The 14,767-nt window shown below is 41.0% G+C and overlaps 1 protein-coding gene across 1 annotated transcript in view; it reads right to left on the bottom strand.

Moving 5' to 3' along the window:
• Positions 1-4,737, bottom strand: part of jmjd8 (jumonji domain containing 8) — a 42,457-nt gene extending 37,720 nt beyond the window's left edge. Inside the window, exons 1-2 of the mRNA XM_084326327.1 lie at positions 4,562-4,737; positions 1,531-1,626 (exon numbers count right to left, since the gene is read on the bottom strand). Coding sequence (XP_084182453.1) covers positions 1,531-1,626; positions 4,562-4,668 — 203 coding nt within the window. The 5' untranslated portion in view covers positions 4,669-4,737. The remainder of the gene's footprint in view (positions 1-1,530; positions 1,627-4,561) is intronic.
• Between the last annotated feature and the right edge of the window lie 10,030 nt (positions 4,738-14,767).

Below are 14,767 nucleotides of genomic sequence, written 5' to 3' on the forward strand. Positions count from 1 at the left end.
GCCCAATGATTTGGTTTATTATAAAATTATGCAAATGTACTCCTGGACGGGGTGCAAAGGTTTTTTTCAATACGTGAAAGAAAATATGATTTGAGAGACGTTTGTAAATTTACTGTTCAAAAAGCTAAGAAAGGGATTAAAAGGAGGTATATTTCTATTGTTGGGGTTAACTTGTGGAACAATGTTGATATACATTTAAGAATGAGTTATTTGCTTTTGGTCTTTAAGAAAATAGTTTGTATAGCTATTTTTGAAGATTACAAATGTGAATAATTATTTTGTTATTTTCTTTTAGAATACTGTTTTGGAGTCTTCATTTTGTTAAGAATATAGGACAGGCATGTATACGCATTATGCTTCAGTCTGTACCTTTTCAGTCACTGTAAAAATCTAAGATTTTGGAATGATTGTGCATATTGTATTGTGTGTGTGATGACTGGATACAACTACTACTACTACTACTACTACTACTACTACTACTACTACTACTACTACTACTACTACTACTACAACTACCTACATAAGCCATATATGATAGCATGTACTATATATATTTATATTTACCGTATATATATATATTTATCCATGTCTGTCTGAATATACCTGTATAATGTATACTATATCTATATCTGTATATATCCCTTACCTATACTCTTGCTAGTTATACCGCTGACCAGTATGACTTGTTTTTATACCTGTATCGCTGTACATAATAACACTATAACACTGTATACATATCTGATTAGTAGGGATGTCCGATATTATCGGCCGATATCGGCATTAAAATGTGATATCGGAAAATATCGGTATCAGTGTTCCAATTTTTTTTTTTTTTTTTTTTACATTTCTATAACCTTTATTTACCCAGGCAAGCAAGTAAGAACAAATTCTGATTTTATTTATTGTCAAAAGTATGCATAATGTTGTGTTAATTCCACAACAAGAGATATGTAATGTTAATTACCTGAAATTATTAAGTTTTTTGGGGGGGAAACCCTGCATATATCGGTATCGGTTAATATCGGTTGATATCGGTATCGGAAATTAAGAGTTGGACAATATCGGTATAGGTAAAAAAAAAAGCCAATATCGAGCATCCCTACTGATTAGCATTATTATTTATTTAATTGTATTATTATTATTATTATTATTCTTAGGCTTATTTTATTCTTTATTCTTAGGCAATCTTTTGTTATTCTTATTCGTGATTTTTTTGTCTACCTAAATGTTTACTGTGAGCGATTTGTAGTGCCAAATTTCCCTTGGGATGATTAAAGTATTTCTATTCTATTCTATTCTATTATTCAGTAGTACTCATTTATATATACTCCAGTTTAATCACTTGCATATTGTATATTGCTATTGCACTTTACTGTTACACTTGCACACTTGTTGAATGCCAAACGTATTTTCGTTGTACTCTACTTACATCTTCATCTAATCTAATCTCGCAGTCAATTACTCAACTTCAGGACAGGACAGCCCATGTGGCAGCCTATACATTGATTCCCCAACTTATTATGTACATACTGTTCAATGAACTGGCGATGTGATAGCGCAGATTTGTCCAAGATATCTATGTTGCAAGGACCTTCATCATGCAACCTATAATCTGGACTGGATGACCTAAAGAGTAGACATTCAGATTGGAACACAACGTTAGTGGTCATTTCATTCAGATTGAAACACAGCGTTAGTTGTCATTTCATTCCATGGGTTATTTTTACGACAATGTTGAGGCAAAATGCACACACAGCAAAAATAAAGATGCAAACAAAGCAAACATTACAGTTGACAGAATCATATTCAAACCACAACCAACACTGACAGTTTGTATATATATATATATATATTGTACATGGCTATCATACAAGTATGTAAACAGTAATATATGGGTATACTATACTATACTATGGGTAACTATAGTTTGAGGTAGGTAGTTATGATTACAGTGAAGGCAGTAGGTAATACTTTCTATCATTTTCAGTCACATTGACACATTGTTGTTGGAAGGAGAATGAATACTGTACCTTTATCCAGTGTTGGGACTAACGCGTTACTTTTGGCGATAACTAGTACTCTAACGCATTACTTTTGAAATTCAGTAACGCTACTTACGTTACTGAATGGTTTGTTAGTTCGTTACTGCGGTCTTTTTATGTAGATTCATAGCGAGCGTCCTTATTTCGCCTGCTTTTGTTTTGTTTACTGTAGAGAGCGTCTATTTCTTTCCGTAGCCTCATTTCTGGTTTTCGCATTTCTGATTGGCCACTGACTGACGTTCTCTGACCAGAGAGCGTCAGTCAGTGGCCACTGGCCAATCAGAAATGCGAAAACCAGAAATGCGGCTACGGAAAGAAATAGACGCTCTCTATAGTAAACAAAAGTCAGGAGGACGCTCGCTATGAATCTACATAAAAATAACGCAATAACGAACTAACGAACCATTTAGCAACTACTTGGAGAGATAATTAATATACAACATGGAAACGAGATAAAGAACATGTTTGAGGCGGGGCTGCTGGAGTCAGCTGGACTAACGTAACGTTACATCTCGACCGGACCACCGCAGACTTTGGTGAGTGCATGCCAATGTGTTCACTGAAACTCACGTTGATCAACGGATTTTGACTGTACGAAATCTGCCAGGGAATCTCATAATACTAATCAAACAATATAAATATAGTCCTTTCATGCACAATTGATATCCTAACTATTCTAACGTTGCAATGCTTTGATTGATATCTTAAACACCGTTGCAAGATGGTTATAATGAAACGCTCCGGCGACATCAAGGCTGTTCCTTCAACCGGCGCACTTCTTATTATATCGACTCGGGACAACATTTGTTTGTGTCAGATTTGTGAGTACAGTATGTCTTTGATGCAGCTTGGTGAGAGCAGTATGTAGTGAGTACAGTATGTCTGTGATGCAGCTTGGTGAGAGCAGTATGTAGTGAGTACAGTATGTCTGTGATGCAGCTTGGTGAGAGCAGTATGTAGTGAGTACAGTATGTCTGTGATGCAGCTTGGTGAGAGCAGTATGTAGTGAGTACAGTATGTCTCTTATGTAGCTTGGTGAGAGCAGTATGTAGTGAGTACAGTATGTCTGTGATGCAGCTTGGTGAGAGCAGTATGTAGTGAGTACAGTATGTCTGTGATGCAGCTTGGTGAGAGCAGTATGTAGTGAGTACAGTATGTCTGTGATGCAGCTTGGTGAGAGCAGTATGTAGTGAGTACAGTATGTCTCTTATGTAGCTTGGTGAGAGCAGTATGTAGTGAGTACAGTATGTCTGTGATGCAGCTTGGTGAGAGCAGTATGTAGTGAGTACAGTATGTCTGTGATGCAGCTTGGTGAGAGCAGTATGTAGTGAGTACAGTATGTCTGTGATGCAGCTTGGTGAGAGCAGTATGTAGTGAGTACAGTATGTCTGTGATGCAGCTTGGTGAGAGCAGTATGTAGTGAGTACAGTATGTCTGTGATGCAGCTTGGTGAGAGCAGTATGTAGTGAGTACAGTATGTCTGTGATGCAGCTTGGTGAGAGCAGTATGTAGTGAGTACAGTATGTCTGTGATGCAGCTTGGTGAGAGCAGTATGTAGTGAGTACAGTATGTCTGTGATGCAGCTTGGTGAGAGCAGTATGTAGTGAGTACAGTATGTCTGTGATGCAGCTTGGTGAGAGCAGTATGTAGTGAGTACAGTATGTCTGTGATGCAGCTTGGTGAGAGCAGTATGTAGTGAGTACAGTATGTCTGTGATGCAGCTTGGTGAGAGCAGTATGTAGTGAGTACAGTATTTGTGTTTGTATCTAGACCACATTGCTTAGCAGAGTTCAGTGATGTGAATGGAAACTATCAAGTTGATCAACCGATTTTGAGTATCTGGGACTTGGGAGCAATCTTTTTTTTTTTTTTTTTAAATAACGAAATAGTTACTTTTCACAGTAACTCATTACTTTTGGGTGTAAGTAACTAGTAAAGTAACGAAGTTACTTTGAAATGAAGTAACTAGTAAAGTAACTGAGTTACTATTTTTCAGTAACTAGCACAACACTGCCTTTATCACATCTAATTGATAGCCTAATAATATCAAGATTAAGGAATGAATATCAGCTTTAGTCTTGATGTAGATATTATATATATCTACAATTGTTTGGATATATCTGCATATATCCATGTTCACTTACCTGTATGGATTCCATTTCCTGCATATATCTATATCTGTGTATGTCCCATACCTACTCGTAATAGTTATAGCCCACCAGTGACCGGTTAGTAGGCCATACCATCATGTATTTACACCTGTATCACTGTACAGAATTACACTGTAAATACATCCAGCATTATATTACCAGTAGCTTGTTATACAGCATTGAATCACATTGTACATTGTTAATGCACCTTACTGTTGTTACTGACATCAGAACTCTTGTTAGATCTGCCAGTTTAGTATCGTTGTACTGTACATTGTGCTGTGAAATGACTGTACATTTGAATCTAATCTGATCTGATCTACGGTTAGTAAAGTTATTAAAGTGATTAAAGTCATATTCTCGACTCACCAGCCTCCTCCGTCGTCGGGCTCGCTGTCTGCTGCTGCTCGCCATATCAACATAAACTGTAGCGTGATGCTGCATGTATGTAATGCAACTTTATATCCCATTAACATGTTTTATGATGACCGTCAATTTGCAATTAATTGATGGATCGTCTCGTCTGGTTGAAGCAGAGACGTCGAGTCTCATCTGGACGCGTCCTGGGAAAAGATCAAGGAAAATATAAAAGAAGGAAGGGTCTTCTTCTTCTTCTTCTTCTAATTTTTATTGGCGGTTGGCACTAACGTTTTGGTGCATTACCGCCACCTACTGAAATGGAGTGTGGATCTAGATGGATTATGCATGCACATGATAATTACTATTGTCTCTACTCTATATCCTACCACTCAAACCTGTACTATTTAGGGGGGGGGGGGAATGGCCCTGTTGAAGCTAGAGACTCTGTGTGGGATTGTTAGAAAATGTCTAACTGCATAATGTAACTGTTCACACTAGTGCCTATCTAACTGCATGTATATCTGTGTCCACTGGAGGGCGTTCTAGGCGGAGGTAGTCTGGGGTACTATTAGATGACGAGTATAAGTATTTGTGTATCCTCCCCCTTTCTCTCTCTTCCCCCATTCCCTCAGTAAGAGAGGACTCGTGTGTAAATGCTCCCACTCTGTGAATAAACACATCAAGCCAGTTAAAGGCCAAAGACTGGAAACCATGCCTCTTGACCACATTATTGTCGCCCTATAGCCGAATTCTGTTAACAGGCCCTGTACCCCACATTCCCTGAGCTCAGTCGCAACACTTCTCTCACCTCCAGCTTGATGTGGTCTCTCTCCAACCTTTCTTTGAGGATCTGTCATCATCGCGTCACTGTGCTACACATTGGTGCCAAAAATGAATTGAGTTGAATTAATGACATTTAACACTTTGATCGCCATGGTTAAATTCATAATTTACCATCCCTCGCCATCTCTATTTGTCTATGGAGAAGTTCCCCTTCTTTGCAGGGCTATAACTTTTTAAATTGTATTGCTAAATTGACATTATTATGGCCCATTCAATGTCCTATATCTATTGTTCAGGGTGTAGCAACGTTAGGGGGAAGGGGGGGGGGGAGAGTTAGAGAGTTCCCATGTTTGTGGTGCTGCAAAAGAGCAGACATGTAGTACCCTGTAGTGCCCTGTAGTACCATGTAGTACCATGTAGTGCCATGTAGTACCCTGTAGTACCCTGTAGTACCATGTAGTGCCATGTAGTACCCTGTAGTACCCCGTAGTGCCATGTAGTACCCTGTAGTGCCATGTAGTGCCATGTAGTACCCTGTAGTACCCTGTAGTGCCATGTAGTACCATGTAGTACCCTGTAGTACCCTGTAGTGCCATGTAGTACCCTGTAGTGCCCTGTAGTACCATGTAGTACCATGTAGTGCCATGTAGTACCCTGTAGTACCCTGTAGTACCATGTAGTACCCTGTAGTACCCCGTAGTGCCATGTAGTACCATGTAGTGCCATGTAGTGCCATGTAGTACCCTGTAGTACCCTGTAGTGCCATGTAGTACCCTGTAGTGCCCTGTAGTGCCATGTAGTACCCTGTAGTGCCATGTAGTGCCATGTAGTGCCATGTAGTGCCCTGTAGTGCCATGTAGTACCATGTAGTACCCTGTAGTGCCATGTAGTGCCATGTAGTACCATGTAGTACCCTGTAGTACCATGTAGTACCATGTAGTACCCTGTAGTACCCTGTACCCAGACAGATTAATCTAAAGGTCAGTCCCCGACCAGGTGAGATCAAGGTAGGTTGAAGGAGAGAGAGAAAAGATGAGTCTTAAGCAGGGATTTAAAAGCTTCGACAGAGCAGGCGCCCCTGATGACGGCAGGTAATTTGTTCCACAGGTAGGGAGCGCGGTAGACAAAGGCTCTGTGGCCGGCGGATTTCTTTTTAACCCTAGGGATCGATAGAAGCCCCGCATTTTGTGAGCGCAGAGCACGAGCGGGCGAGTATCGGGAGATGAGATCGGATAGATAGAGTGTGTGCTCTACCAAAGTCTAGCACCTAGCAAAAGTAGAACTGGTATTCTGACGTGACGACCCTTCCTTCTTGTATAGTTTCCTTGTAAAAGATCCAATCCGATCAACTGTCAGGACGTCGGCATGTAACTACACACTCAAGTAACAGCGCCCCCTCCTGGGCCGAAGGAGGGCTACAGAATTATTCTCATTAGAGATGCGATTATAATCTATTTGCCCATTTATGCATTTAAGGAGGCAATTTCCACCCTAAATAAAGCACTTTGAGTGTCTAGAAAAGCACTATATAAATGCAACGATCATTCATTAATTCGTTAATCTATACATATAGATCCTTGAAGAATTTGATTAGTAGATGGAAAATTGATATTTTCTGATTTAATAAAAATATACATATATTATTATTAATGTAAGCTATTTAAAGTATGTTCTAGGTTGTTATTGATGCTGAAGTTATTAGGTGGAGTTTAGCGCCCTCTTGTTTTGGGGAAGAGTTTGTGCGCGACACCGTGGGAAGAGGAAGGATGTGAATAATGGAGAAACCCTTATGTTGATGATCAGATATCAAGTCTTGCATGTTTTTATTTTATTATTAGGGCTGTCAGTTTATCGCGTTAATTAGATTAATTAATTACACAGCACATTATCGCGTTATGAAAATTAACTCAAAATGTATTACAATTATTATTATAATTTTTTTTTTATAATATTTGTTTTGTATCTCATGCATTCCATAAGAACGTAGAATACACATTACAGACTTTTTTTTTTAATATGGCCCATTTGCATGTTCTTGGTATCTGATTCTAGGGACATCTATGGATTTCAGGGAATGTATTCCCAGTGTCAGAAATACTGTGGGCTAGATCCACAAAGAATGGATTGCACAGTGCAAGTTGCACCCTTAGTTATGAATTGAAAATGGGGGACCCTGATGTAAACAAGATGAAAGTCTTTCTCTGGTGTGAGGGCTGGCCCAGTACTGCGCGCTTCCAGGTGCCAATTACCATCACGCACCTGAGAGGAGTTCCAATCAGCTCGACGGGAGCCCTCTTATACACGGTTTGCTGAACGTTCAGTGTCGGGTCGTTTTGGTCACCACCAGCTACTGCTTGTTCCTCTTGTGTGTTTCTCCAGTACGCCCTTGGTAGTTGCCGCTGTTACCTCTCTCTGCCTCCGTGGACCCGTGCCTCGTATTTACACTTTGCCCTTGGTGAGTTTTTGGAAGTCTATTTTTTGATGTCCTCATTTTTATTCCTGGACTCCATACCTTCATCTGTTTTTTGTGTGTTCCTTAACACTGAAGAATTGTCGCTTTGTTTTGGGTACTGGACTCTGCCTTGTTACTGGACTGCCTCGTAATCCCTACGTTTCTATTAATGATATTCTCCGTTTTCTTTTTCTCCACGAGTGGATTATCAATAAACTGCAGAGCCGCAGAGCCACAGAGCCACTCTGCTCTGGGCAGAGCCGCAGAGCCACAGAGCCACTCTGCTCTGGGCAGAGCCGCAGAGCCCTACTCTGCTAAAGGACATTCCCCCAGAATGCATTTACGTTATTTTTGCTCATTTCTGTTTGTGAAATAAATACGCCCATCGTTTTTGGCTAACTCTGAACTACCTGTCTGTGTCGTGCTGTTGGGGTTCTTTACAAACCATAACATCTGGTCTGCATCCAATTGTGTGTATTGAGCCATACTGTATTGTACCCATTATGCAATCTGTTAATATTTTTTTTTTATTTTGAGTAAATTGTAGGCCTAATGAACCAAATGAGAATATCAATAAAATGGTGAATAACACCATGCTCAAATTGACCAGACCTGAAAAATCTAAGCAAATTAATAGATGGAAGATGATTAAACAGAAGGCTTTGTAGATACAGTACTGAATTCTGCCATCCGGACACATGCAATTTGAAATATGATTATAGAATATCAGGCATAAAATGGTTATGCGATTAAAATGCAATTAATTAATTACAAATCCTGTAATTAATTAGATTCATTTTTTTTAATCGCCTGACAGCACTATTTATTATAGATAGAAGTATAGGCAGACTATTCCTCGTTTACATTGGTGACAGTGGTGGGATCTCACTGTCCTGTGAATCTGTATCCAGGTTCACGTAGCAATGGGGGGGTGGGATCTCAGTGCCTTAACCCTGGGAAAGTGCGTGCGTGGACTATGTAAACTACAGTCAACCAGCACCTGCTAACAGGACTGACCCTTTAGCTCAGCTGGTTAGTGTAAACTACAGTCAACCAGCACCTGCTAACAGGTCTGACCCTTTAGCTCAGCTGGTTAGTGTAAACTACAGTCAACCAGCACCTGCTAACAGGACTGACCCTTTAGCTCAGCTGGTTAGTGTAAACTACAGTCAACCAGCACCTGCTAACGGGTCTGACCCTTTAGCTCAGCTGGTTAGTGTAAACTACAGTCAACCAGCACCTGCTAACGGGTCTGACCCTTTAACTCAGCTGGTTAGTGTAAACTACAGTCAACCAGCACCTGCTAACAGGTCTGACCCTTTAGCTCAGCTGGTTAGTGTAAACTACAGTCAACCAGCACCTGCTAACAGGTCTGACCCTTTAGCTCAGCTGGTTAGTGTAAACTACAGTCAACCAGCACCTGCTAACCTCTGACCCTTTAGCTCAGCTGGTTAGTGTAAACTACAGTCAATCAGCACCTGCTAACTGACCCCTTAGCTCAGCTGGTTGGTGTAAATTAGTCAACCAGCACCTGCTAACTGATCCTTTAGCTCAGCTGGTTAGTGTAAACTACAGTCAACCAGCACCTGCTAACAGGACTGACCCTTTAGCTCAGCTGGTTAGTGTAAACTACAGTCAACCAGCACCTGCTAACGGGTCTGACCCTTTAGCTCAGCTGGTTAGTGTAAACTACAGTCAACCAGCACCTGCTAACAGGACTGACCCTTTAGCTCAGCTGGTTAGTGTAAACTACAGTCAACCAGCACCTGCTAACAGGTCTGACCCTTTAGCTCAGCTGGTTGGTGTAAACTACAGTCAACCAGCACCTGCTAACAGGACTGACCCTTTAGCTCAGCTGGTTAGTGTAAACTACAGTCAACCAGCACCTGCTAACAGGACTGACCCTTTAGCTCAGCTGGTTAGTGTAAACTACAGTCAACCAGCACCTGCTAACAGGTCTGACCCTTTAACTCAGCTGGTTAGTGTAAACTACAGTCAACCAGCACCTGCTAACAGGTCTGACCCTTTAGCTCAGCTGGTTAGTGTAAACTACAGTCAACCAGCACCTGCTAACAAGACTGACCCTTTAGCTCAGCTGGTTAGTGTAAACTACAGTCAACCAGCACCTGCTAACCTCTGACCCTTTAGCTCAGCTGGTTAGTGTAAACTACAGTCAACCAGCACCTGCTAACAGGTCTGACCCTTTAGCTCAGCTGGTTAGTGTAAACTACAGTCAACCAGCACCTGCTAACAGGTCTGACCCTTTAACTCAGCTGGTTAGTGTAAACTACAGTCAACCAGCACCTGCTAACCTCTGACCCTTTAGCTCAGCTGGTTAGTGTAAACTACAGTCAACCAGCACCTGCTAACGGGTCTGACCCTTTAGCTCAGCTGGTTAGTGTAAACTACAGTCAACCAGCACCTGCTAACAAGACTGACCCTTTAGCTCAGCTGGTTAGTGTAAACTACAGTCAACCAGCACCTGCTAACAGGTCTGACCCTTTAGCTCAGCTGGTTAGTGTAAACTACAGTCAACCAGCACCTGCTAACAGGACTGACCCTTTAGCTCAGCTGGTTAGTGTAAACTACAGTCAACCAGCACCTGCTAACAGGACTGACCCTTTAGCTCAGCTGGTTAGTGTAAACTACAGTCAACCAGCACCTGCTAACGGGTCTGACCCTTTAGCTCAGCTGGTTAGTGTAAACTACAGTCAACCAGCACCTGCTAACGGGTCTGACCCTTTAGCTCAGCCGGTTAGTGTAAACTACAGTCAACCAGCACCTGCTAACGGGTCTGACCCTTTAGCTCAGCCGGTTAGTGTAAACTACAGTCAACCAGCACCTGCTAACGGGTCTGACCCTTTAGCTCAGCTGGTTAGTGTAAACTAGTCAACCAGCACCTGCTAACGGGTCTGACCCTTTAGCTCAGCTGGTTAGTGTAAACTACAGTCAACCAGCACCTGCTAACAGGTCTGACCCTTTAGCTCAGCTGGTTAGTGTAAACTACAGTCAACCAGCACCTGCTAACAAGACTGACCCTTTAGCTCAGCCGGTTAGTGTAAACTAGTGTAAATCATATTTTTTTTTTTTTTTTTTTTCACTAGACTTCACTCAGGTGTATTATTGATACTCTCATTGATGTTTGTTTCTGACTCAAAGTGTGTGTGTGTGTGTGTGTGTGTGTGTGTGTGTGTGTGTGTGTGTGTGTGTGTGTGTGTGTGTGTGTGTGTGTGAGAGAGAGAGGGGGGGGGGGGGGGCGGGGTGTGAGTGAATGTAACAAGTTCCTAACGTTTTCTTTCCCCTATTATTTCATGCACTTTATTCATTGTTTTAAATTATTATTTTCTTAAGTTATTTTGTGCATCACTCTGTTTTGAATTTGATGCAAATTTGCAATGCATGAGGGTCATCGTTTTGTGTTAAATGGCTGCATAAAGCAAGCATTTGTTGACTCATGTTGATAAAAGTATTAAAACTTGAAAAAGATCAGTTAGAATAGAATAGAATAGAATAGAAATACTTTTATTATCCCGTGGGAAATTAGACACTGCAAATCGCTCAACATTTAAACATTTAGACAGAACAGGTCACGAATTAGAATAATAAAACAAATCAAATCAAGTTGCCTAGGATAAGAGTAGAGTAAAATAGAATAAAAATGGAATAAAATATACAGTAAATAAATACAGTAAAAATATACTGAGAGGCATCATAGCAGCATGGGGGAAGGGGGGGGGGGTACAGGTAGTAAAAACAACACAAGCAGTGTAAACAAATAGGTCAATATAATTTACTATCTAACTAACTGAAATATATATTCACAGTATTCACAGTGTCACATAAGGTGCAGTATGCATCAGGTAGTGTTATAATTTACTATCTAACTAACTGAAATATACATTATTCACAGTATCACAGTATCAACCTAAGGTAGTGTTATTGTCCTCCTTGGGTTCCTATTAGTCCCAGGTCAATGTCTGGCAGCAGTCGCTGCCCCCTGTTGTGGAGCCTGGAGGCCGCTAGTAGATACAACTTTTTTTAAACAATGCGATTAATTTGCGATTAATCGCGAGTTAACTATGGACAATCATGCGATTAATCAGATTAAATATTTTAATTGATTGACAGCACTACGTTCATTACACCTTCCGGGCCGTTCCGCTTTAGCTGTCTTCCGTCTGGCATTGTCCCGGCACACCTGAACACCTTCTGTGGTCACAGACCAAAACAATGTGTGGGTTTTCTTAATCTGTATGTCTGTCCCTCCATTTGTCCTATCTGTCCCTGTCCCGTGCTATATCCCTCCATGCCGTCGTCTTCCAAACGCTTTTTCATCCAGAATGTCCCTATAGTCTCTCCACAAACAATGTGGGCACAGTTTGGTCCCGGAAGCAGGGTTTTGCCTACAAGATGACATTGATGAAGGCCAAAAAGAGTCTATAGCCTCTATTTAATTTTGTTTATTCATTGTTTCTAATAAATAGTAGCTTATCTTTATTGTAGCTCATGGAGAAATGACAACTTTCATTTAAAATTATCAATCAAGCTTTATTTATACAGCACATTTCATGGAGTTGCAATGTAATACACTTTATTTAAAATAAGTAAGTAAGATCAGTGATAATAATACATAACATGTAGGATATCCATCACATTAAAACAGGGTCATAAAAAGATCAAATAAAGGGGGAAACAGAGAAAGCGAAAAAGGCTTCTTATATAAAAGCAAGGCTTGTTAAAGGTAGAATCTGTAATGTTGACAAACAGCCACTTCTAGGTAAAAGTATTGCCCTCTGTTTAATTTTTTTTGTTTTTGTTTTGACATGTGTGTTGGAGTTTAGTAACTTATTACAGTGTGAACGTGTCCAGAGTAGACCTCTCTATAGAGTCTGAGGTGAGGGTTGGAGTTTAGTAACTTATTACAGTGTGAACATGTCCAGACCTCTCTATAGAGTCTGAGGTGTGGGTTGGAGTTTAGTAACTTATTACAGTGTGAACGTGTCCAGACCTCTCTATAGAGTCTGAGGTGTGTGTTGGAGTTTAGTAACTTATTACAGTGTGAACGTGTCCAGACCTCTCTATAGACTCTGAGGTGAGGGTTGGAGTTTAGTAACTTATTACAGTGTGAACGTGTCCAGACCTCTCTATAGAGTCTGAGGTGTGTTGGAGTTTAGTAACTTATTACAGTGTGAACGTGTCCAGACCTCTCTATAGAGTCTGAGGTGTGGGTTGGAGTTTAGTAACTTATTACAGTGTGAACGTGTCCAGACCTCTCTATAGAGTCTGAGGTGTGTGTTGGAGTTTAGTAACTTATTACAGTGTGAACGTGTCCAGACCTCTCTATAGACTCTGAGGTGAGGGTTGGAGTTTAGTAACTTATTACAGTGTGAACGTGTCCAGACCTCTCTATAGAGTCTGAGGTGTGGGTTGGAGTTTAGTAACTTATTACAGTGTGAACGTGTCCAGACCTCTCTATAGAGTCTGAGGTGTGGGTTGGAGTTTAGTAACTTATTACAGTGTGAACGTGTCCAGACCTCTCTATAGAGTCTGAGGTGTGGGTTGGAGTTTAGTAACTTATTACAGTGTGAACGTGTCCAGACCTCTCTATAGAGTCTGAGGTGTGGGTTGGAGTTTAGTAACTTATTACAGTGTGAACGTGTCCAGACCTCTCTATAGAGTCTGAGGTGTGTTGGAGTTTAGTAACTTATTACAGTGTGAACGTGTCCAGACCTCTCTATATAGTCTGAGGTGTGTGTTGGAGTTTAGTAACTTATTACAGTGTGAACGTGTCCAGACCTCTCTATAGAGTCTGAGGTGTGTTGGAGTTTAGTAACTTATTACAGTGTGAACGTGTCCAGACCTCTCTATAGAGTCTGAGGTGTGTGTTGGAGTTTAGTAACTTATTACAGTGTGAACGTGTCCAGACCTCTCTATAGAGTCTGAGGTGAGGGTTGGAGTTTAGTAACTTATTACAGTGTGAACGTGTCCAGACCTCTCTATAGAGTCTGAGGTGTGGGTTGGAGTTTAGTAACTTATTACAGTGTGAACGTGTCCAGACCTCTCTATAGAGTCTGAGGTGTGTGTTGGAGTTTAGTAACTTATTACAGTGTGAACGTGTCCAGACCTCTCTATAGAGTCTGAGGTGTGGGTTGGAGTTTAGTAACTTATTACAGTGTGAACGTGTCCAGACCTCTCTATAGAGTCTGAGGTGTGTGTTGGAGTTTAGTAACTTATTACAGTGTGAACGTGTCCAGACCTCTCTATAGAGTCTGAGGTGTGGGTTGGAGTTTAGTAACTTATTACAGTGTGAACGTGTCCAGACCTCTCTCTAGAGTCTGAGGTGTGTGTTGGAGTTTAGTAACTTATTACAGTGTGAACGTGTCCAGACCTCTCTATAGAGTCTGAGGTGAGGGTTGGAGTTTAGTAACTTATTACAGTGTGAACGTGTCCAGACCTCTCTATAGAGTCTGAGGTGTGTTGGAGTTTAGTAACTTATTACAGTGTGAACGTGTCCAGACCTCTCTATAGAGTCTGAGGTGAGGGTTGGAGTTTAGTAACTTATTACAGTGTGAACGTGTCCAGACCTCTCTATAGAGTCTGAGGTGTGTGTTGGAGTTTAGTAACTTATTACAGTGTGAACGTGTCCAGACCTCTCTATAGAGTCTGAGGTGTGTGTTGGAGTTTAGTAACTTATTACAGTGTGAACGTGTCCAGACCTCTCTATAGAGTCTGAGGTGTGTGTTGGAGTTTAGTAACTTATTACAGTGTGAACGTGTCCAGACCTCTCTATAGAGTCTGAGGTGTGTGTTGGAGTTTAGTAACTTATTACAGTGTGAACGTGTCCAGACCTCTCTATAGAGTCTGAGGTGTGGGTTGGAGTTTAGTAACTTATTACAGTGTGAACGTGTCCAGACCTCTCTATAGAGTCTGAGGTGAGGGTTGGAGTTTAGTAACTTATTAAAGTGTGAATGTGTCCAGAC

Source organism: Notolepis coatsorum, assembly GCF_963971535.1.
Source record: "Notolepis coatsorum genome assembly, chromosome: 12".
NCBI classification, from domain to species: Eukaryota; Metazoa; Chordata; class Actinopteri; order Aulopiformes; family Paralepididae; genus Notolepis; species Notolepis coatsorum.